Source organism: Vombatus ursinus, unplaced genomic scaffold, assembly GCF_900497805.2.
Source record: "Vombatus ursinus unplaced genomic scaffold, bare-nosed wombat genome assembly UNPS02014778.1, whole genome shotgun sequence".
NCBI lineage: Eukaryota > Metazoa > Chordata > Mammalia > Diprotodontia > Vombatidae > Vombatus > Vombatus ursinus.
Window position 1 is genome coordinate 8,584,471 of NW_020954556.1, and position 22,400 is coordinate 8,606,870.

At 36.4% G+C, this 22,400-nt stretch overlaps 1 protein-coding gene across 1 annotated transcript in view; it reads right to left on the reverse strand.

Moving 5' to 3' along the window:
• The window catches only part of LOC114045335 (disintegrin and metalloproteinase domain-containing protein 32-like), a 137,874-nt gene that overhangs the window by 66,047 nt on the left and 49,427 nt on the right, over positions 1-22,400 (reverse strand). Inside the window, exons 8-10 of the mRNA XM_027865269.1 lie at positions 9,642-9,713; positions 9,082-9,248; positions 4,399-4,480 (exon numbers count right to left, since the gene is read on the reverse strand). Of these exons, the coding sequence (XP_027721070.1) occupies positions 4,399-4,480; positions 9,082-9,248; positions 9,642-9,713 (321 nt within the window). The remainder of the gene's footprint in view (positions 1-4,398; positions 4,481-9,081; positions 9,249-9,641; positions 9,714-22,400) is intronic.

Sequence of the window (22,400 nt, forward strand, 5' to 3'; positions counted from 1 at the left end):
TTCTCCCAACCCCCACTCCTAAGCTTTCCAAGCTTCCTGTTTTGTGTATGTGTTGCCTTCCTATTGTAATAATTCTAGATGACTTTAACACCAGAGTAGGCACAGATTATCAGATATGGCAGGGAGTCCTTGGGGGAATGAAATCAGAAACAGCAACAGCACTAGCCACTTACTACTAAAGACTTGTGTGTCTCACAACCTTCTTATCACCAATATTGTCTTCCATTTACCTAAACACAATAAAATTTCAAGGAGGCACCCTCCTTGCAACAAAGGAGAAGAGACAGACAGAATGTGATAGTGACAAAGGTAATGTGTGGCACAGAGTGCTTGACCAATTATAGGCTTATTGTCTCCAAGCTAAATATTTGCAATCAACAAAAGTGGAGGCCCCAAGGCAAGATGACTAGAGAAAACGTAATGTTAACAGATTAGAGTGCTTCTCTGTTTGTTGCAAACTTGGAGGAAAAACATCCAACACACAGTTGGAAACAATGGAACAGAAAAGACATGGGTAACTTTAAAGATTTACTTACAGGACTATATTTACTCATCTGGGCCAGTATACTCACAAACATCAAGACTGGTTTGATGAAAATGATGGGAAAATTCAGAAGCTGCTAAATGAAAAATGAGAATTCTACCAGGTTTACCAACAGGATAATTTGTCCATTTCTAAGAAGGCAGTGTTAAAACTCTATCAAAAGTAAAGTACAAGCAAAGCTCAGAGAGATACAGGATTCTTGGGTCAGTAAGAAGGCAGATAAAATTCAGTTTTATACCGATAGTAACAATCCAAAGTGCTTTTATGATGCTCTGAAGGCTATTTATGGACCAAAGACCTATGGTGCATCTCAACTACTCAGAGCTGATGGAGCCATATTAATTAGTGATAAGGACATGATCCTGGAGAGATGGGCTGAGCGTGGCCATAATGCTCTCAATAGACTGTCATCAATCAATACTGAAGCCATTGACCACATATGTCAGGTTGAAGTCAGTTCCATTCTAGCCAAATTTCCAACTGAAGAGGAGGTTTTGAATGCCATTTGGCTCCTTTCATATGGCAAAGCACCAAGTGCTGATTCTATTCTAGCTGAGATTTACAAAGGAGGGGGTCCACTGCTCATACAAAAACTGACTGAAATCTTCCAAGTTATATGGCAAGAGGAGGTTACTCCTCCAGGAGTTCAAGGATGCCTCCATTGTCCATCTCTTTAAAGGAAAAGAAAATAGGTTTTCCTATGACAATCACAGGTGGGTCTCTTAGTCATTGTCAGCAAGATTCTTGCCAGAGTCCTCCTTAGCTGATTATTAGCTGATCCTTCCCCGGGAAAACGGTCATCTATCCAAGAGCCAGTTTGGCTTCAGAAAGGGCCGAGGAATGGTAGACAGGGTGTTTGCTGCCTGACAACTCCAAGGGAAATGCCAGGAGCAGAACAGAAATCCGTATACAACATTCATTGATCTGACCAAAGCTTTTAATACTGTCATTCAAAAGGGCTTGTGGAAGATCACAGAAAAATTTAGTCAGTCATCAGTATTGTAAACCAACTGGCCACATTTGAATGCAAAATCTAAGTTTGCCTGAAAGACTATTTTACAGAGAACTCATGCAAAGCAAGCGCTCACATGGAGGTCTCTGAAGAACTCTGGAATTGACTGTGACACATGGGAGACACTGGCACAGCACCACCCAGCATGGCATGCCTAAATTAAAGAAGGCACTGTGTTTTATGTGCAAAGCAGAACTGCAGCAGCTCAAAAGAAATGTGAGACGCACAAATTTAGAGACATCTCCATTCCAAATGTTCATATAGACTATTTGTGCCCAACGTATGATGAAGCCTTCTGAGCTCATATTGGTCTGATCAGCCACAGTCAGACACAGCATACATTGACCCTGACATAGTAATGTCATTTTGGTCCTCTTCAAGTATGAAGGAATACAACTAGTATGTATACACAGGCACATGTCTACCTTCTATAGACTATAAAGTACTTAAATTGCAAGAACCATACTGATTCTTCAATAATTAAATGGATCTATATGTATATTGTCAATGTTGGCACTGCTTCCAATAATGAAAATCCAACCCTTTCATGGTTGCCTATACTGTTTAACTCTTGTCCATATCCTTCAGTAAATCTACCACAAGAGGTCCACTCAACATACTAAGGCCCTTTTTCTAGAATATTTGATAGCATGTAGCTATCAAGAGAATCTGAAGGTCTCCACATTAATCACTTCTCACTCCTGTTATGTGACCAAGCCATCTTATTTTCTAGTCATACATTTTTCTGATGACACCTTTTATGCTGCTTCTCCTGTAAAATTGACTTCATTCATTTTTTTGGAGACTGTGGTATTCCATTATTTTCAATCATACGTTGTCACTGGAAGAATTTTGGTATTAAAATCATAAACTGTTTCAGGAAGAAGCTTAGTTATTTGAAGAACTCCAAAAATTTGCAAAAAGTAATCTGGCCTGCTTGCTTCTTCCTATTCAATTGTGGGTTGATATCACTGTCCTTTTGAAGTTTCTTTCCAAGATATGCATATTAAAAGGTAAGCACTATAAGTGACCCCTCCAACTATACACATATATGCATATATATATACACATACACAAATGCATATATGTATATACATGCATATATATATGTATATGCATGTATATCACAGTATACTATATATAGCAATAGGCATTTTTCATCCACTTGATTTTTCCAATGTGTATAGCTGTAGTAAATGGAACTCTTCTGCATGGTTAAGGATCTAATTAAGGAAGCTGTGCAATGTTCTAGTGATTAATGTAGTCAGTACAATCTATCCATAAATAGGAATATCTGGAGCACCTCACCATCTATAAGAACTCTCTCTTCAATTTATATTCTGTATTGTATAACCTCAAGGGCAGTGGAAAATATGTTTGGTAAATTTATGTGTCTCTGCCTTGCTTGAGAATGACAGAAGATCATGGAACAAGTTAGCTCTTGTTATATTATTTAAGATAATCTGTATCATTTTTACATATGCATGGAAGATACTTGGTTGCAAGAGAACCTTTAAAATGATATTTTAAAAATTCTGATGTTTCACCTAATGAATTGGCAAAGATGACAAAAAAATGACAAAAGTCACAATTGGAGGTGTGGAAGCTGTAAATAGGACTAGAAAAGAATTAGGAATCATGCTTAGAAAGTGACTAAAATATCCATTTCTTTTGACCTAGAGCTGTCATTTCAAGGTTTATACTCCAAGAAGGTTATAGAAAGACACCAAGATATTTTAACAGCATTTCTATAGTAACAAAGAACTGGAAACAAAGTGAATATCCATCAATTGAGGACTGGTTAAACAAACTGTGGAACATGGATGTAATGGAATATTATTGTTCCATAAGAAATAACATATATGAGAAATATATAGAAATATATGGAAGATTTGTACAAACTGATGCAAAATGAAGAAAACCTAGAAAATCCATACATGCAATAACTACCTAAATGGAAAGAAAAACATATCAAATAATTATAATGATCAAGCTTAACCCTGAAAAAGTGATAGAAGAATGTATTTCTCTTCCTTTTTTGCAGAGTTGGGGGAATGTGGGTATGGATCACTGCATAAAATGTTGAAATTTGTTGAAGTGTAGGCTAGTTTAGTGGAACTGCTTTTTTAAAAATTCTTTATTATAAGGGATAGTTTTCTAGGCTGAGAAGGATTTATTGGTAAATAAAGGTGATTTAAACAGTCAGTAAAAAGAAGAATTTATTAAGCGCTTACCATACGCCAGGCACTGTGCTAAGTGCTAGGGATATAAAGAAAGATAAAAAAGGTAAAAACCAGAGATATCAATAAAAAAAACTATGAATGGTGTTTTTCTCTATTGAAAAAAAAATGTTTGTTTGGTTTTTTTATACTCAATAAATCAGCAGAGTGGGATCTTATACTCTCCATACATTTCAGGTAACTGTGCAACTGCAAAAATGTGTTCTGCTGTAGAATCTTACTTGTGAAAGCCTGTCTATTCTCTCCTTCCTCAACCTTCATCAAAGATGCCCTTAAGAAATGTTCAAAATCTAGTACAGATAAAGTATGATTTTCATAGTAATGAAAACAATAAGTAATCATAGGATCTAAATTTAGAGCTAGAAGGGGCTATGGAGGTTATCTAGTCTAACCCACTCATTTTACAGATGAGGAAACTGAGGCCCAGGGAACCTAAATGACTTACAGCAAAGCAAGGATTTGAACCTAGGTTCTTAAACTATAAAAATAATATGTAAATGCTCCCATTATATATTTGTATGTATGTTTTGAGATACCAAGGTATTAGGTAGCTTATACATATTTAGAAAGAAAATAATAAGGTTAATTAAGTCACTGCATACCAGAACAATTCCTGCAGCATAATGAAGAATGCACATCTTTCCAGGAAAAGTTGCTCCTACAGAAGTGGGATGCTCCCTATAACTAAAGAAAAATTATATCTTTATTCACAATGATTAACAAAAATATCAAATTTCAATATTATCATTCAGGACTTAACTTGGTTGTTTACAAATACTCATACTAACATACAGGGAACATGCAGGGAAGGTAGTTTGCTGTGTCAGCTTCTATCACAAATTTGAGGGATTTTCAGATGGATGAATTTGTTAAAACTCAGCATTCAGATCTCTGATACCTTCCCACTTCCCATACAATGACATTGAATTTTATACGAGGCCAGAAATGGAAGAACAGCAAAGAATCCCTTACTTTGGTGCTATATTTTGACCAGCAAGAAATATCAGTTCCCCCAGATAGGAAATGACTCCTTTCTCAATCAGGGGTACATGCAGTCAGATTCCCAACTAGTTGACACAGAGATCAAAATCAACACTAAATTAGCACAGATAACGATGAAAAGAAAATCAAAAAGACAAATAAAGAGGAAAAGCCATTAAGTACAATTAAAATAGTTTTGACCTGATCCACTCAAATAGTTTTTGATGTCAATGTATAAGAAATGAAAAAGGGTAAAGATATGATCCTTGATTATGATATTCAATATATGGAAGTGTAAATGATGTCAAGCAGCCAACCTAACAGAGGACAAAACAACTTCCAAACTGCGACAACCAGCAAACATCTCATCTCCTTACCAAGTGGGGACATGAGACAGACAAAGGCAATACCAGTTGAGAGTGCAAATTCATTTGTAAAATATTATGGAAGATTATGAAATTAAATCATAAAACTTCAAAAAGCATTTGAGGTTTTAAAAAAAAGACCACAGAAAACTTTGTGGAGAGACCCAACTAAGGCAGATCATCACCAAAACATTGATGGATTACAGAAAACCAGAATTTCAGAGCTGAAAAAGACCTCAATGGTCAGGTAGTTCAAACAGAAAAAAATAACTGCTAACATACCCAACCAATGGTAATCCAGCCTTTGCTTGAAGACCTGAAATGGGAAAAACTACTCTATATTCTAAGTCCATTTTGGAAAGTCTAATTATTAATTAACTTTTCCTTCCACCTATGCTAAACATGCCTTTTTATAACTTTTACCCAGTGCTCCTAATTTAGCTATCTGTCATCATTTGCAAATCTGAAAATGATTTCATCAGTGCTTTGATCCAAATAATCAATAAAATCTTAAGCATCACAGAGTCGAGTACAGATCTCTGTGTAACTCCAATGAAGACCTCCTACCATTAATGACTACTATGGCAACTCTTTGAGCTTGTCTATTCAACTAGTTTCATGAAGAAATATTGTTACCTAATCCATGTATTTTTTTTAAAAGAATGTTGTGAAATACTCCATCAAATGCTTTGCTAAAATCTAAGCAAACCTTATCTGCATTTCCTTGTTCTACCATTTAAGTAACTATCAAAAATAAATAAAATTACTATACCATAATCACTTCTTAATGAAGATGCACTGGCTTTTATAATGACTTCCTTTTGAAAGGAAAACAAATTTGCAAGGAACTCAAGTTAAGCTCATAGGCCTATAGTTTGCAGACTCCATTTTCTTTTCTTCTTTGAGAAAAAAGCCATTTGCTTCCCTCCAGTCCTATGGCTCTCACTTCTATTTTCTATGACCTTACAAAGAGGGCTGGCATTTGCCCAGAAAATGCATCCACTTATTTTTACATTACCTTAGAATATAGTCCATATGGAACAGATGACTGGAGGACACGAAGTTATTCTCATGTTTTTGCTTACTTATCTTGAGTATCAACTCCCCATTAGCTATTATCTCTTCTCTTTTCCTATACAAAGACTATTTTCCTTGGCAGAGAAAACAAGCAAAATAGGACTTGAGCAGCTCTGCCTTCCCTGCCATCTGTTAATATTGTCCCAGCTACCCTAAGCAGAATTTCCAAATCTTTTTTGAGTTTCTTCTTTTTCCTACTTTAACTTAAAAAAAAAACCCACAATACTTTTTGTGGTTTTTTGCTTTCCGCACCAGTCTCAGCTTATGTTTCACTTGTCGTTCAGTCATTTTTCAGTCCTGTCCAATTCTTTGTGACCCATTTTGAGGTTTTCTTGGCAAAAAGGTTGGAGTGGTTTGCCATTTCTTTCTCCAGCTCATTTTACAGATGAGGAAATTGAAGCAAACAGGGTTAAGTGACTTGCCCAGAGTCTCACAGTTAGTAATTATCTAAGGCTAGAAATTGTCTAAGATTTCAACTCAGGAAGATGAGTCTTCCTGACTTCAGATCTGGCACTCTATCCACTGTTCCACCTAGCTGCCCTCATTTTGCCTTTGAATGCCAAACAAAGCATTTTGTATTTTATCTTGGAGGCAAAGGGGGTCACTGGAGTTTATTGACTTGGGGAGGTTGGGGCTGGGGTTTAAATTGGGACAGAGTGGGTGATTGTACCTGTGTTTGAAGAAAATCACTTTAGTGGCTGAATGGAGGATGGGTTAGAGTGGGGAGAGACTTGAGGCAGACAGACCCACCAGCAATCTATTAAAATAACCTAGGTTATGAGGAGATGAAGGCCTGCTTAGAGTGACGACACTGCCAGAGGCAAGAAGGGGGTCCACAAGAGAGATGTTGACTCCTAGGTTCTAAGTCTTAGGGACTAGGACAGGGAAGGGAAACCTGTGGCCTCAAGGTCACATGTGGCCCTCTAGGTCCTCAAGTGTGGCCCTTTGATTGAATCCAAACTTCACAGAACAGATCCCCTTAATAAAAGGATTTGTTAAGTAAAACCTGGACTCAGTCAAAAGGCCGCACACAAGGACCTAGAAAGCCAGATGTGGCCTCGAGGCTTCAGGTTCTCCACCCCTGGACTAGGAGGATGGTGCTGACTTCTACAGTAATAAAGATGATAAGAGATCCGTAGGGGTTAGGGGTAAAGATAATGAGTTCCATACTGAACATACTGAGTTAAGTGATCCAGCAAAGGAGACGGAAAAGTGGTTAGATGAGTAAGATGAGAACCAGTACAGAGCGGTGTCCCAAAAACCTAGACAGAAGAGAGATCAAGGAAGAGAGAGTAATAACAATGTCAAAGGCTTCAGAGAGGTCAAAGAGAATGAGGATTAAGAAAAAGCCATTGGATTTAGTAACTAAAATATCACTAGTAACTTTGGAGAGAGCAATTTTGGTGGAATAATAAGGTCAGAAGCTGGATTGTAAGTTTAGAAGAAAGTGAGAAGAAAGAAAGTGGAGATATCTATTGTAGATGGCCTTTTTGAGTTTAGCTACAAAGGGCAAAAGGGGTATAGGATGACAGTTAGCTGTGAGGGAAGGATCAAGTGGGGATTTTTTTCAGGATAGGGAAACACAGGTATGTTTCTAGGCAATAGAGAATAAGCCAGTAAAAAAGGAGAAATTGAAAATGAGTGAAAAGATTGGGAATGACAGAAGGAGCAATCTGTTGGAGGAGACAGTATGGAATGGGAACACTTGAACATGTAGAGGGGTTAGCTTTGGTAAGGAGCAAGGCTGCTTGATCATGTGAGACCGGGGCAAAGGAGGACACTATTAACCCATATATATCCATATGATTAGAGGCAGGGATCCGCTAGAATTATCTAGTCAAGCTCTGGAGAGCTGGTTGTTAAATGTTCAGTGTGAAGATGTAAAGGTCAGAAACTACTATAAATCTAGGAGTGATTTGTTGTTTTGTTATTTATATAGATGTGAGAAAGTGATGGGAAAAGTGTTAATGAAGATTTAACTTAAAAGTATGGTTCATCATACATTTTTCCAAGAACTGTTGTTAAACATTTACTAGCACATCACTAGTTAGAGGCATTTCAGAACTATACTTATCTATAAATAGAACTCTGGGGATGATCTTTGTTTCTGGAATGCCACCTCTGTACCTTCGGGAAAGACAGTCAGTGTGGGAAGTTAGACCAGACTCCCCATCCCTGGCCCACCAATCTGTCAGGCTTCATGAGAGCTGAGAGCCTTCCAGTACTCAAACCTGTTTCTGATCATTGTCTAGTTGTTTCTGCAGCACTGGACTCTGGTACTGGTCCCTATAAGTAGAAGCTTGAGCCACTGTAGCCAGGAACCCAGGAGTCTGACTCCCACAGTCTTTTGCCACTCACCCACACTACAGGCAAGGTGACTCAAAACCACTGCACGATCTCACTCAAGGGCAAAAAATAAAAAAAAAAGAAAGAAAGAACCTTGTACCACGTCCATCTATATTCTATACGGGTATCTTATTTATCACACAGTAATAGTCAAAAATAATAGCTAGAATTTACAGTGTCAAAGGTTTGCAAAAAGCTCTATAAATCCTGGGAAATAGGTGCTGTTACTATTCCCATTTTAGAGATGAGGAAAATGTCACAGACAGACATTAGGTGATTTGCCCAGTCTCATAGCTAGTAAGTGTCTAAGGCTGGATTTGAACTCAGATCTTCCTGATTCCAGGTCCAGAGCTCTATTTACTATGCTACCTAACTTACTTTCACATGATGGTGTCTCACAATTATGTTTTCCCCTATGAGAGTTTCTGAAAGCCTCTCAATTCACACACAGATAAAATGCCATAACAGAAATATCCAATACACATATTTGTTTGTTATATTTTTAATTAGACTTACATGAATAAATATGCCATATCATGAGGCCGTAGGACCAAATAAGAATTTTTCCATTCCAAAAATCTTTGTAATACTTCATCTGGCTCCCCAGTTGTGGAAATCTTATTTTTATATGTCCACAGTTCCAAAGATGACAACACAATTGTCATTTGAAATTGGGTAAACATCTAAAAATAGAAAAGATAACAAACAATTACAAAGATACTTTTTTATGTTGCGTTATGAATGTGTTAGGTCAATCAATAAACATTTATTAATTGCATACCACATGCGAGGCATTGTGCTGAAGGCTGGGGATGCCAAGGCAGCGCCTGCTCTAAAGGAATTTAAGGAGTTAAAGGAATCTAAAGGAGTATAAGCTACTAAACACAGTGGCTGCTTAGTAAATGATTGAGTGGAGCTTAACTAAATTGCTGTGTTTTGATGAAGCTACACAATTTGTTTACATTTGGTCTTTGGAATGATTTATTATACAAGAGAGCTACAGTAAATCAATTTGACTCTAAAGTCCAAACAATGAATTTTTTTCCCCATAGGACATAAAAAGGGGGAAAACTTACTGCGTTTATAAGACCAAGAATCTGGATGACTTTATTTGTTACAGCCTCAATATCAGATCCCATGTAATCATACTGAAAAAAAATTATTTTTATTAATAAATATTTAATAAATTTAAATTAAATAAATTAAATTTCAGTAAACTTATTAATAAAATTATTTTTTGGATCTAAGCACAAATCATTAAAATTATTTATTCACTTAATATTGCTAAAGACTTTAAACATAAACAGATAAATCAACAAGAAAAACAGTTACAACAGAAGGAAATATGGCCTCCAGATGTAACCAAGTTCAGGCATCTATGAATAAATACTGCAAGATGAAGGGAAATGATACAATACTTGATAAGACTAAGGACCCTGTGGAATTTGTGGAGAACATGGAACCACAACATGCTTTTCCTGAGTGGTTTAAAATAGAAGTAAGAAGTATGAGAGTCCTGCACAGCAAAAATAATTCACAGAATAGAAGAATCTGCAATGGCAAACCTCACCATGGAAACAAAAAAGAGAACACTAGATTAGGAATGCAAATATACAGAAGTGAAGGACAATCTGGAAGAAAAGAAGTAAAAGAAGATTAAAAGAAAATATGCTTACTATACAAGCAAAATATATGGATATCAAAGACAGGATGTGTAGAGACAACCTAAGTATCATAGGTTGCCCAGAAGAACAGGACAGGACAAAAAAACCTTAATACTACAATGAGGAAAATAGTAGAAGAGAACTGCCCAGTTTCTGAACATAGAAAATGAAATTCAATTAAAAGAATTCACAGATCGCCTCCAGGGGAAAAAAAAGGCTTCAAAGTTCTAGACACACAGTAATTAAATTTAACAATTTAATTCACAAACAAGAAGTTCTGAAGGCCATGAGGAGAGAGGCCTTCAGATACAAAGGAAAGGACATTTACATAACAAAAGATTATTCTGAACCTATTAGAAAAAGGAGGAAGGAATAGAATATTATGTTCCAAAGAACACTAGAGCTCAAGATGCAGCCCACAGTGACCAATCCTGAAAATCTAAGCTTAACTATCTAGGACAAATGATGAACACTCAATAATAAATAAGTTTGAAATATTTCTAGAAAGAAAATCAGAGCCAATTATAGAGACCCAAGATAGTGGATCGGAGGCAACACAAGTAAACTCTCTCAAAATTCCACTCCAAACAACTTTAAAATAACCACCCAAATCAAATTTTGGAAAGGTCAGGGTAAGAACTTTTTCTGGCGTATGAAAACTTAGGGGGTTGGCAGGAAAAGTCTGTGACACTGGAATAGAAGCCTGTCTAAATCCAAACACAGCAGCAGCAGAATCATGAGCTCTCAGCCCAGAGATCAGAAGGGGGTCAGAAAATTGCTTAAAAAGAGAGTAAAGGGACCCTTTGCTGGCACTAGGTACAGTTGACACTGATTGGCGACTTTACTACCCACACACAGGCCTGGGTCAGAGTTCCAGGGAGCAGAGGAGTGCTGAGGGCTGGTCACGAGGGAGCAGGGGCCCTGGTTGCAGTTCCAAGGCAAAGGGAGCACTAGTGCTTGTGACTGTGGGGGACTAGGGGCTCCTCCTGGGTAAAGATCAGAGTGCAGACCAGAAGACAAGTGACCACCTCTCTGCCAGGATCACACTACCTTGGAAGCACCAAAAACTTGCAACCCCTCAGAATTAATTTTGTAAATAGCAGCAAAAAAAGCCTGAAGCTTAGGACAGTGCCTCCCCAGTCCAAGATCAACAGAATCCAACTTAGCATAAAGTTCAAAGTCAAGAAATAGGTTAGAAAAATAACGAAACAACCAAAAAACAATTTGACCATAAAAAGCTGCTATGATGACAGGGAAGACCAAGACACAAACTCAGAAGAAGACAACAATGGGAAAACAGCTTAAAACAAAGGCGAATTCAAAGAAAAAGGTTAATTGGATCCAACTCCAATAAGAAATCCTGGAAGAGTTAAAGGAAGATAAGTGTGATAAAGGAAAAAATTGAGAAAAGAAATGAGAGTGATAAAGAAAATGAAAAAACAATTATGGCTTGGTAAAAGAGGCATCAGAATACTAAAGAAAGTAACACCTTAAAAAACAGAATTGACCTAATGGTAAAAGAGGCACAAAAATTCATGGAAGAAAAGAACTCCCTAAAGAACAGAATTGGCCAAATGGAAAAAGGGAGACAAAAGTTCACTGAGGAAAATAAAGAAAAATTAGAATTGGGCAACTGGAAGTCAATGATTCTATGAGACACTGAGAAACAATAAAACAATAAAAAAAAACAGTAAAAAACAAAAGAATAAAAAATAGAAGACAATGTCAAATATCCCATCAGAAAAACAATTGACCTGGGAAATAGATCAAAGAGAAATAATTTAAGAATTACTGGACAATGTAAAATCCATGATCAAAAAAAGATCCTAGACATATTTCAAGAAATTATCAAGAAAAATTGCCCCAATGTCTTAGATCCAGAGAATAAAGTAGAAATTGAAAGAATCCACTGATCACCTCTTGAAAAGAGATCCCAAAATGAGAACTCCCAGGAATATTATAGCCAAATTCCAGAGCTCACTGGTAAAAGAGGAAAATACTTCAAGAAGCCAGAAACAATTCAGATATCATGGAACCACATCCAAGATCACCCAAGATTAGCAGCTTCCATGTTAAAGGAGCAGAGGGCTTGGAATATGATACTCTGTAAGGCAAAGAAGCTAGGATTACAACCAAAAATAACCTACCCAGCAAAACTGAGTATAATCTTTCAAGGGGGGAAATGGACATTTGAGGAAACAGAGGACTTTCAAGCTCTCATGATGAAAAGACCAGAGCTGAATAGAAAAATTTGATATTCAAACAGAAGACTCAAGAGAAGCATAAAAAGGTAAACATGAAAGAGTAATCATAAGGGTCTCAATAAAGTTAAACTGTTTACATTCCTATATGGGAAAAGAATACATGTAATTCCTAAGAACTTTATCTCTATTAGGACAGTTAAAAGAAGTTACATAGACAGAGGGCATGGGTGTGAGTCAATTATGTTGGAATGAGCTCCAAAAAAAAGGAGTGAGAAAGAGAGAATGCACTGGGAGAAGAAAGAAGGGAGAGGTAGAATGGGGAAATCACATAAAAGAGGTGCACAAGGAAGAGCTTTTACCATGGAGGGGGAAATGAGAAGGGGTGGTAGGCAATGCTTCACCTTCACTCTCATCAGAATTGATTCAAAGAGGGAAGCATATATACATATATACATACATACATATATACAGATTATATATATACAGATATACACAGAGATAGATAGAGATATATACTCAGTTGTATATAGAAAAATAACCCAATCTGGAAATAAGAGGGGAAGGGGATAAGAGAAGGGGGGACAAATTAAGGGACGCTGTGTTTAGATGCAAAATTGACTTTTGAGGAAGGCTGAGATAAAAAGAGAGAAAACAAGAAACAGAAGAAAATGGGATAGAGGGAAATACACAGTTCACAATCAGAACTATGAATGTGAATGGAATGAGCTCACCCATAAAACAGAAGCAGATAGCAGAATGGATTAGAAACCAGAATTCAACATGTTGTTTACAAAAGACACACTTGAAACAGAAAGACACACAGTTAAAATAAAGGCCTGAAGCAGAAGCTAATATGCTTCAGCTGAATTTTTTTTAAAAGGTAGAGGTAGATTACAATCTCAGACAAAGCAAAAACAAAAATAGACCTAATTTAAAGAGATAATTAGGGAAACTACATTTTGCTAAAAGGTACCAGAGACAATGAAGTGATATCAAAATTTTTTGCATTAAGCTTCTCTGATAAAGATCTCATTTCTCAAATATATACTGAGTACAGAACTGAATCAAATTTATAAAAATAAGAGCCATTCCCCCAACTGACAAATAGTCAAAGGATATAAATAGGTAGTTTTCAGAAGAAGATATTAAAGCTACCTATAGTCACATGAAAAAAATGCTCTAAATCACTATTGATTAGAGAAAGGCAAATTAAAACAGCTCTGAGGTACCTCCTCATACATATCAGAAATGATAAATGTTGTAGATGAGGGAAAAATAGGTACACTAATGAATTGTTGATGGAGTAGTGAAGTAGTTCAACCATTTTGAAGTTCAATTTGGAACTAGGCCCAAAGGGCTATGAACCTGTGCATACTCTTTGACTCAGCAATACCACTACTAAGTCTGTATCCCAGAGGTCAAAGATAAAAGAAAAGGACCTGTGTGTGCAAGAATATTTGTAACAACTATACCACAAAAAATCAAGAGGATGTACATCAATTGGGTAATGGTTGAATAAATTGTGGCACATGAATGTGATAGCGTACTATTGTGCTAAGAAATGACAAGGGGGGGGTGGTTTCAGAAAAACATGGCAAGACCTATATGAATAAAGGACTATAAAAATGTACATACCCTTTGATCCAGCAATAGCAATTCTAGGGCTGTATCCCAAAGAGATCATATAAATGGGAAAAGGACCCACATGTACAAAAATATTCACAGCAGCTCTTTTTGTGGTGGCCAAGAATTGGAAATTGAGAGGATGCCCATCAATTGGGGAATGATTGAACAAGCTGTGGTATATGAATGTAATGGAATACTATTGTGCTGTAAGAAATGATGAACTGGCAGACTTCAGAAAAACCTGGAAAGACTTGTATGGTCTGATGCTGAGTGAAGTGAGCAGAACCAGGAGAATGTTGTATACAGTAACAGTCAAGTTGTGCGATGACTAATATTGATAGACTTAACCCTTCTCAGCAATACAAGGATCTAAGACATCTCCAAAGGTCTCATGATGAAAAGTGCTATCCATATCCAAAGAAAGAACTACAGAGTTTGAATGCAGATCGAAGCATATTATTTGCTATTTTTTTTCTTCTGTTGTGTTTTGTTTCCTCTTTCTGGTGGTTCCTCCTATTAGTTCTAATTCTCACTTACAACATCACTAATGTGAAAATGTTTAATAGGAATGTATATGTATAGTCTATATCAGATTGCATGTAATCTTGGGGAGGGAGGTAGGAAGAGAGGGGGAGAAAAATTTTAAACTCAAAAGCTAATGGAAGTAATTGTTGATTAAAATAAATTCATTTTAAAAAATAAATTAAAAAAACAGAATTTTTTTTAAAAAGACCTATATAAACTGATACAAAGTGAAGTGAGAAGAACTGAGACATCACTGTACACAGTAATGGCAATGGTATAATGATGATCAACTATGAAAGTCTCAGTTGGCTACTCTGATCAATACAATGATCCAAGACAATTCTAAAGAACTCATGGTTAAAAAAAAATACTACGCATCACCAGAGAGAGAATTGATAAACTCTGACTGCATACTGAAGTGTATTTTTCTCACTTTCTTTATTTTTCCTGCTTTAAAAAAATACATATAGATTATGTGGAAATAGCATTTGCATCATTTCACATGTATAATTGATAGCATACTGCTTGCCTTCTCAGTGGGTAGAGGAGGATATAGACGGGAGGGAGAGAATTTGAAACTCAAAATTCATAAAGGAAAGAATTTAAAATAAATAAACAATAATAAATTTTAAAACTTTTTTTTTTTAGTCAATTGGGGTTAAGTGACTTCCCCAGGGTCACACAGCTAGTAAGTGTCAAGTGTTTGGTCTGAGGCCAGATTTGAACTCAGGTCCTCCTGACTTCAGGGCCAGTGCTCTATCCACTGCGCCACCTAGCTGACCCTATTTTAAAACATTTTTAAGAAACAAAGAAAACCAGAAGAGATTATTTGTTTCTCAAAACACCCCCAATAACAGAAATGTAGGAGGAATAAATACATGCAGACTACAACAGCAGCAGAATAACAAAAGAAAGAACACTAAGAGACTTCTTTCTAAATGTACGCAATGAGACAGGAGTGAATGTAGAAATCTGGTAGAGGTAACAGTTAAGAGGTAAACAGGGGACATCATGGAAAGAACCTAGTGACATCATGACTACAGGTGAATGCTTCTTTTGTGAGACCACATTACAACATGGAAGGGTACATGAAAGGAGGGGAGGGGAGCAGAAGGATAGAGAGAAGTGAAAGATGTAGTGGGGTCCAATTGAAGACTAACAAAAAGGGGAAGATAATCCCTATGGGTCCCAGAAACAGAAGAGCTTACAGTAGGACAGTGGTGAGGACAAGGAGGCAAAGACTGAGAAGGAAAGAAAGGAGGCCTTATTTTGGATGTAGGAGAGGGGTCCACTGATGAATGCTCCTATGAGTGAAGGGAGATGAGGACCTTACAATCTACATTGACGTGGGAGATTTAGTGCCTGAAAATTCTACTTGTCCTAGGAGAGGGAGAGGTGGAGCCTCTGGGAGTAACTGGCACCTGGAGGAGTGGGAGAGCATGGACTCAAGGAGGAGAGTTCCAGGCAAATGGGACAGGGGGGGAGGGGCAAGGTTGACAAAAGAGAGTATAGATCAGTGGGGGGAAGGGAGAGGAGGTATCCCGCCTTTGGGTAGTGTCCTCTCTGACATCAGCAATAATAGCCACTGTTCCCAGTGTCAGACACAACAGAAAAAGAGAATAAATGGGCTAAGCCCTACAAGGCAGTGGCAGAAAGTACCTAGAGGGAAGTGTCTAGAATGGATACCTTGGAAGCTTGGATTGTATGAAGAATACAGAGATAAGAAAGAGAAGATGATTATAGGAATCATGAATTAGAGAGTAAGGGTCTCAAGAGTAAACAGAAAGAGAAAACAGATAATGAAGAAAATGAAAAAATAATTTTTGGAAAGGGGCACAAAAAAGAAATTAAAAAATCAATCAACAAGACTAGCTGAAGGCAGGAGAGTTATGGAGCATCTATCTGAGAGGAAAAAAGAGGGGGGAAGAAATATATAAGCAGATAAAAGCAGGAGTGGAACTAATTTTTTAAAATTTACAAAAGGAAAGAGGGAATGAAAGATGATGGGAAGAGTCAATGAGAACATGGCCACCTTTAAAAAAAAATAAGTAACTGAAGGAACATAATACGGTGTTTACAGCAGAAGAGAGGGAGAAAATCTACATGAACTGATGAATCTTGTTTCTCTAGAAAAACTAGAATTAAAAGATGTGGTATTTTCTAAGTGGGACAGCTAAAGGTTATACATATTTCTCTATACCACACAGAACTTTTACAAAAATTGACCACGTATTAGGGCACAAAGAGACTGCAAACATACATAAAAGACAGAGATAATTAATACAAACATAATCCTTTACAAACCATAATACAATAAGAATAGAAATTGATTCAGGGACCACAAACAAGAGGTACAGACCCAAATGGAGACTTAACAATGAACTCTTAAATAATGAGGCAGTCAAAGAATAAATCAGAGGAACAATGAATAGCTACGTAAAAAGAAAATATTCATGGTGAAACAATATACCAAAATTTCTGGCATACAGCTAAATCAGTTCTTATGATCACAACATTAACAACACAGGAAAAGAGATGATTATATATGTATTAAAAATATAAAATATGTATTTAATGTCTTTTTAAAATTTTACTTATTTATTTTTAGTTTTCAACATTCACTTCCACGAGATTTTGAGTTCCAAATTTTCTCCCTATCTTGTCCTTCCCCCCACCTCAAGATGGCATGCATTCTGAATACCCCTTCCCCTAATTTCCCCTCCCTTCTATTTCTCCCTCCCTTCTCTTATCCCCTTCCTCTTCTATTTTCCTGTAGGGCAGGATAGATTTCTATACCCTACTGCCTATATATCTTATTTCCCAGTTGCATGTGAAAACAATTTTTAACATTTGTTTTTAAAACTTTGGGCTCTAAATTATCTCCCTTCCTCCCTCCCCACCTACCCTCATTGAGAAGGCAAGGAACTCGACACAAGTTATACATGTGTAGTCATGCAAAACACTTCCATAGCAGTCATGTTGTGAAAAACTAACTATATTTCCCTTCATCCTATCCCGCCCCTCCATTTATTCTATTCTCTCTTTTGACCCTGTCCTTCCTTAGAAGTGTTTGCTTCTGATTACCCCCTTCCCTGATCTGCCCTCCCTTCTATCATACCCCAGCTCTTTTATTCCCTTCCCTCCTCCCAATTTCCCTATAGGGTAAGATAGATTTCCATGCCCAATTAAGCGTGTATGTTATTCCCTCCTTAAGACAAATCCTATGAGAATAAGATTCACTCATTCCCTCTCACCTTCCCCCATTTCCCCTCCACTATAAAAGCCTTTTCTTGTCTGTTTTATGTGAGATAATTTACCCCATTCTACCTCTCCCTTTCTCCTTCTCCCAGTATAATCCTCTCTCACTCCTTTATTTTATGCTCCAGATATCATCCCTTCATCTTCAACTCACCCTGTGCCCTCTATCTATCTATCTATCTAATCTATCTATCTATCTATACAGACATACATATAATTTTTTCCCTCCAACTACCCTAATACTGACAAAGGTCTCATGAGTTATAAATATCATCTTTCCATGCAGGAATGTAAACAGTCCAATCTTAATAAGTCTCTTATGATTTCTCTTTCCTGTTTACCTCTTCATGTTTCACTTGAGTCTTGTATTTGAAAGTCAAATTTTCTATTCAGCTCTGGTCTTTTCATCAAGAATGCTTAAAAGTCTGCTATTTCATTGAATAATCATTTTTCCCCTGAAGGTTTATACTCGGTTTTGCTGGGTAGGTAATTCTTGGTTGTATTCCTATCTCCTTTGCCCTCAGGAATATTATATTCCATGCCCTCTGGTCCCTTAATGTAGAAGCTGCTAAATCTTGTGTTATCCTGATTGTGTTTCCACAGTACTTGAATTGCTTCTTTCTGACTGCTTGCTATATTTTCTCCTTGACCTGGGAACTCTAAAATTTGGCTACAACATTCCTAGGAGTTTTCCTTTGCGGATCTCTTTCAGAAAGTGATTGGTGGATTCTTTCAATTTCTATTTTGCCCTCTGGTTCTAAAATATCAGGGCAGTTTTCCTTCATAATTTCTTGAAAGGTGATGTCTAGGCTCTTTTTTTGATCATGGCTTTCAGATAGTCCAATAATTTTTAAATTCTCTCTCCTGGATCTATTTTCTAGGTCAGTTTTCCAGTGAAATATTTCACATTGTTTTCTATTTTTTTCATTCTTTTGGATTTGTTTTACAGTGTCTTGATTTCTCATAAACTCACTAGTTTCAAATTGCTCCATTCTAATTTTTAAGGAAGTATTTTCTTCATTGATCTTTTGGACTTCCTCTTCCATTTGGTCAATTTTTATTTTTAGCACATTCTTCTCCTCATTGGCTTTTTGGACCTCTTTTGCCATTTGGGTTAGGCTATTTTTTTGAGGTGTTATTTTCTTCAGTATTTTGGGGTCTCCTTTAGCAAGCTGTTGACTTGTTTGTCCTGATTTTCTTGCATTACTCTCATTTCTCTCCCCAGTTTTTCCTCTACTTCTCTTACTTGTTTCTCAAACTCCTTTTTGAGCTCTTCCACGGCCTGAGACTGACTCATATTTTTCTTGGAGGCCTTGGATGTAGGAGCTCTGACTTTGTTGTCTTCTTCTGGTTGTATGTTTTGATTTTCTTTGTTACCAAAGAAAGATTCTATGGTCTGACTTTTTTTGGACCTTTGTTTGTTCATGATCCCAGCCAATTACTGAAGTTTTAAACTCTGCTTTAAACTTAAACTCTGCTTCCAGTGTGGAGAATTTAATGTCTTTAAAATACAAAATCAACAAGTAAATAAAAATAAGCACCAAAAAAGGATATGTCAAAAATAAGAAGGGAAATAAACTGGAAGCAAAAAAAAATAAAGACATAGAAATGATAAATAAAACTAAAAGCTGGTTCTTTGAAAAGACTAACAAAATTAATAAACTCTTAACTAATATGATTGAAAAGACAGAAAAAAATCAAATGAATAAAATAGTAAATGAGTAAGATGATATCACAGCAACACCAGAAGAAACAAAAAGAACAATCAGAACATATTGTGCAGAGTTACATGCTAACAAAACTGAGAACACAAGAATTTGAAGGAATACCTTCAAAAACTTAAAATATTTTAACTATCAGAAGACTAATTAGAGATGTTAAATAACCCAATCTCAGAAAAGAAAATAGATATAGCTGTAAAAAGAATACCAAAGACAAAAACTCCTGGACCTGATGGATTCACAGGAGAACGCTATCAAACCTTGAAAAAACAATTAGTGCCAATACTTCACAAATTTCTGTCAAAAATTGACAATCTTTTTTTATGAAACAAATATAGTCCCAATAGTAAACCAAGGAAAGAAAAAACAAAGAAAACTATAGGCCAACATCACTGATGAACATTGATTAAACATTTTTAAACAAAATCCTTTGAAAAAGATTGTACAGATTTATCAAAAAAAATCATTCATTATTTTTTCAATTTTTTAGAAACATTTTATTTAAACTTTTAGTTCCAAATTCTATCCCTTCCTTTCTCCCCTTGCCTCTCCCTGAGACAGTAAGCATTCAGATATAGGTTATACCTATACAGTTATGTAAAACATTTCTATATTAAGCATGTTGGACAAGAAGACTTGAACAAAAGAAAAAAATAAAAGAAAGTGAAAAATAGCATTCTTCAGTCTGTATTCAAACAACATCAGTTCTTTCTCTGGAGGTGGATAGTATGCTTCATTATAGATCCTTTGGGACTGTCTTGGATCATTGTATTGCTGAGACTAGATAAGTCATTCACAGCTCTTGATCAAACAATATTGCTGTTACTGTATATAACATTTTCCTGGTTCTGTTAACTTCACTATGCATCAGTTCACATAAGCTTTTCTGAGTTTTTCTGAAATCATCTTGCTTATCATTTCTTACAAAACAATAGTATTCCATTACATTCAACAGACAATATTAATGCATCTAGGATAAGAAGTGAAGTTGTTAAATGGGGAAAAAATATTTGTATCAAATTTCTCTGATAGTGGTTTGGTATCCGAGATATATATAAATACTCCAAATAGTTATGTGGTCAAAGGATATGAGGAAATAGTTCTCAAAAAAAGAACTGAAAAGTATTCACAATCATATGGGAAAAAAAGCTACAAATCACTAATAATAAAAGAAATGTGCATCAAAACAACTCTGACGTTTCACCTCACACCCTGCAAGTTGGCAAAAATAATCTAAAAAAGGCAACAGCCAATGTAGGAGGGGGTGTGGGAAAACAGACACACTGATATTGTTGGTAGAGCTATGAAATGGTACAACTATTTTGGAAAGCAATTTGAAATTATGCAAATAAAGTGAATAAAAATGTCCATATCCTTTGAACATGAAGCTCTATTGCTAGATTTATGCTCCAAGGAAGCCACTGATAAGAAAACGTGTCCTCATATACTCCAAAATATTTATAGCAGCACTTTTTATGATAGCTAAGAATTGGAAAGAAAGTAGACGGACATCAATTGTTGTTGTATAGTCACTTTTCAGTCACATCTAACTCGACATGACTCTATTTGGGGTTTTCTTGGAAAAGAGACTAAACTGGTTTGCCATTTCCTCCTCCAGTTAATTTTACAGATGAGGAAACTGAGGCCAACGGGGTTAAGTGACTTGCCTAGAATCATACAGCAAGTAAGTGTCTAATTCTGGATCTGAACCTAGAAGGATGAGTCTTCCTGACTCCAGGCTTGGCACTCTATCCTGCTCTGCCCATCCTTTGGGGAATAGCTAAACCAATTGTGGTACATGAATGTAATGGAATAATGCTGTGCAGTGAAAAATTATGTGTGTGATAAATACATAGAAGCATGGAATGATGTCAATTAACTGATTTGGCATAAATTAAGTAGAGCCAAGAAAAGAACATATACAGTAACTACAACAAACTAAATAGGAAGAACAGTGATACAACAAAAAATTAAAAGCAAATATAACAAAATCATAACGATCAAGTGGGACTCAAACGAAGACATATGAGAAGACACCTCCAATCCACCCTTTTGTGGAGATGTAGGTCCACAGGTGTTACATGTTCCACATGTTTTTGTACTTTCTCAATATACTGATCAGTTGTGATGACTTTTTTTCTTCTCAAAAAAAATACTATTTATCATATGGTGGTTGTCAAAGTGGGGTAGGGGGAGAGATATATATGGAGTATCATGATTATGTAAGAAACAGAAAATATCAATAAATTTTAAAAAAAGTAAAGAACTGACTAGACCAGTAGTGGGAAACCTGTGGCCTTGACCTCTAGGTCCTCCTGTGTGGTGCTTTGACTGAATCCAAACTTCACAGAACAAATCCCCTTAATGAAAGGATTTGTTCTATAAAACTTGGACTCAGTCAAAAGGCTGCACCCAAGGACCTAGAAGGCCACACATGGCCTCAAGGCCACAACAGGTTCCTCACCCCAGGACTAAACCATAGAATTCATGATATGGAATAATGTATAATAAGACTGGAAAGGTAGAGTGGGGCCAGTTTGTGAAGGGGTATTAAAAAGTCAAAGTCTAAAGTAAATCCTAAAAGCAGTAGAGAGCCACTGGAGTTTATTGAATAGGAGAATGACATGGTCAGATCTAAGGAAAATCATGTTAGCAGCTATGTGAAAGATGGACTGAAATAAAGAAAGACTTGAAACAGGTAAGCTGATTAGAAAACTATCATAATAGACCAGGGACTTTTGCCTATTTTCCGTTTCCCCACCACTTAGGACAGCACCTGGCACATAGTAGGCACTTAAGTGTTTATTGATTGACTATCCTATGTGAGGAATATATAG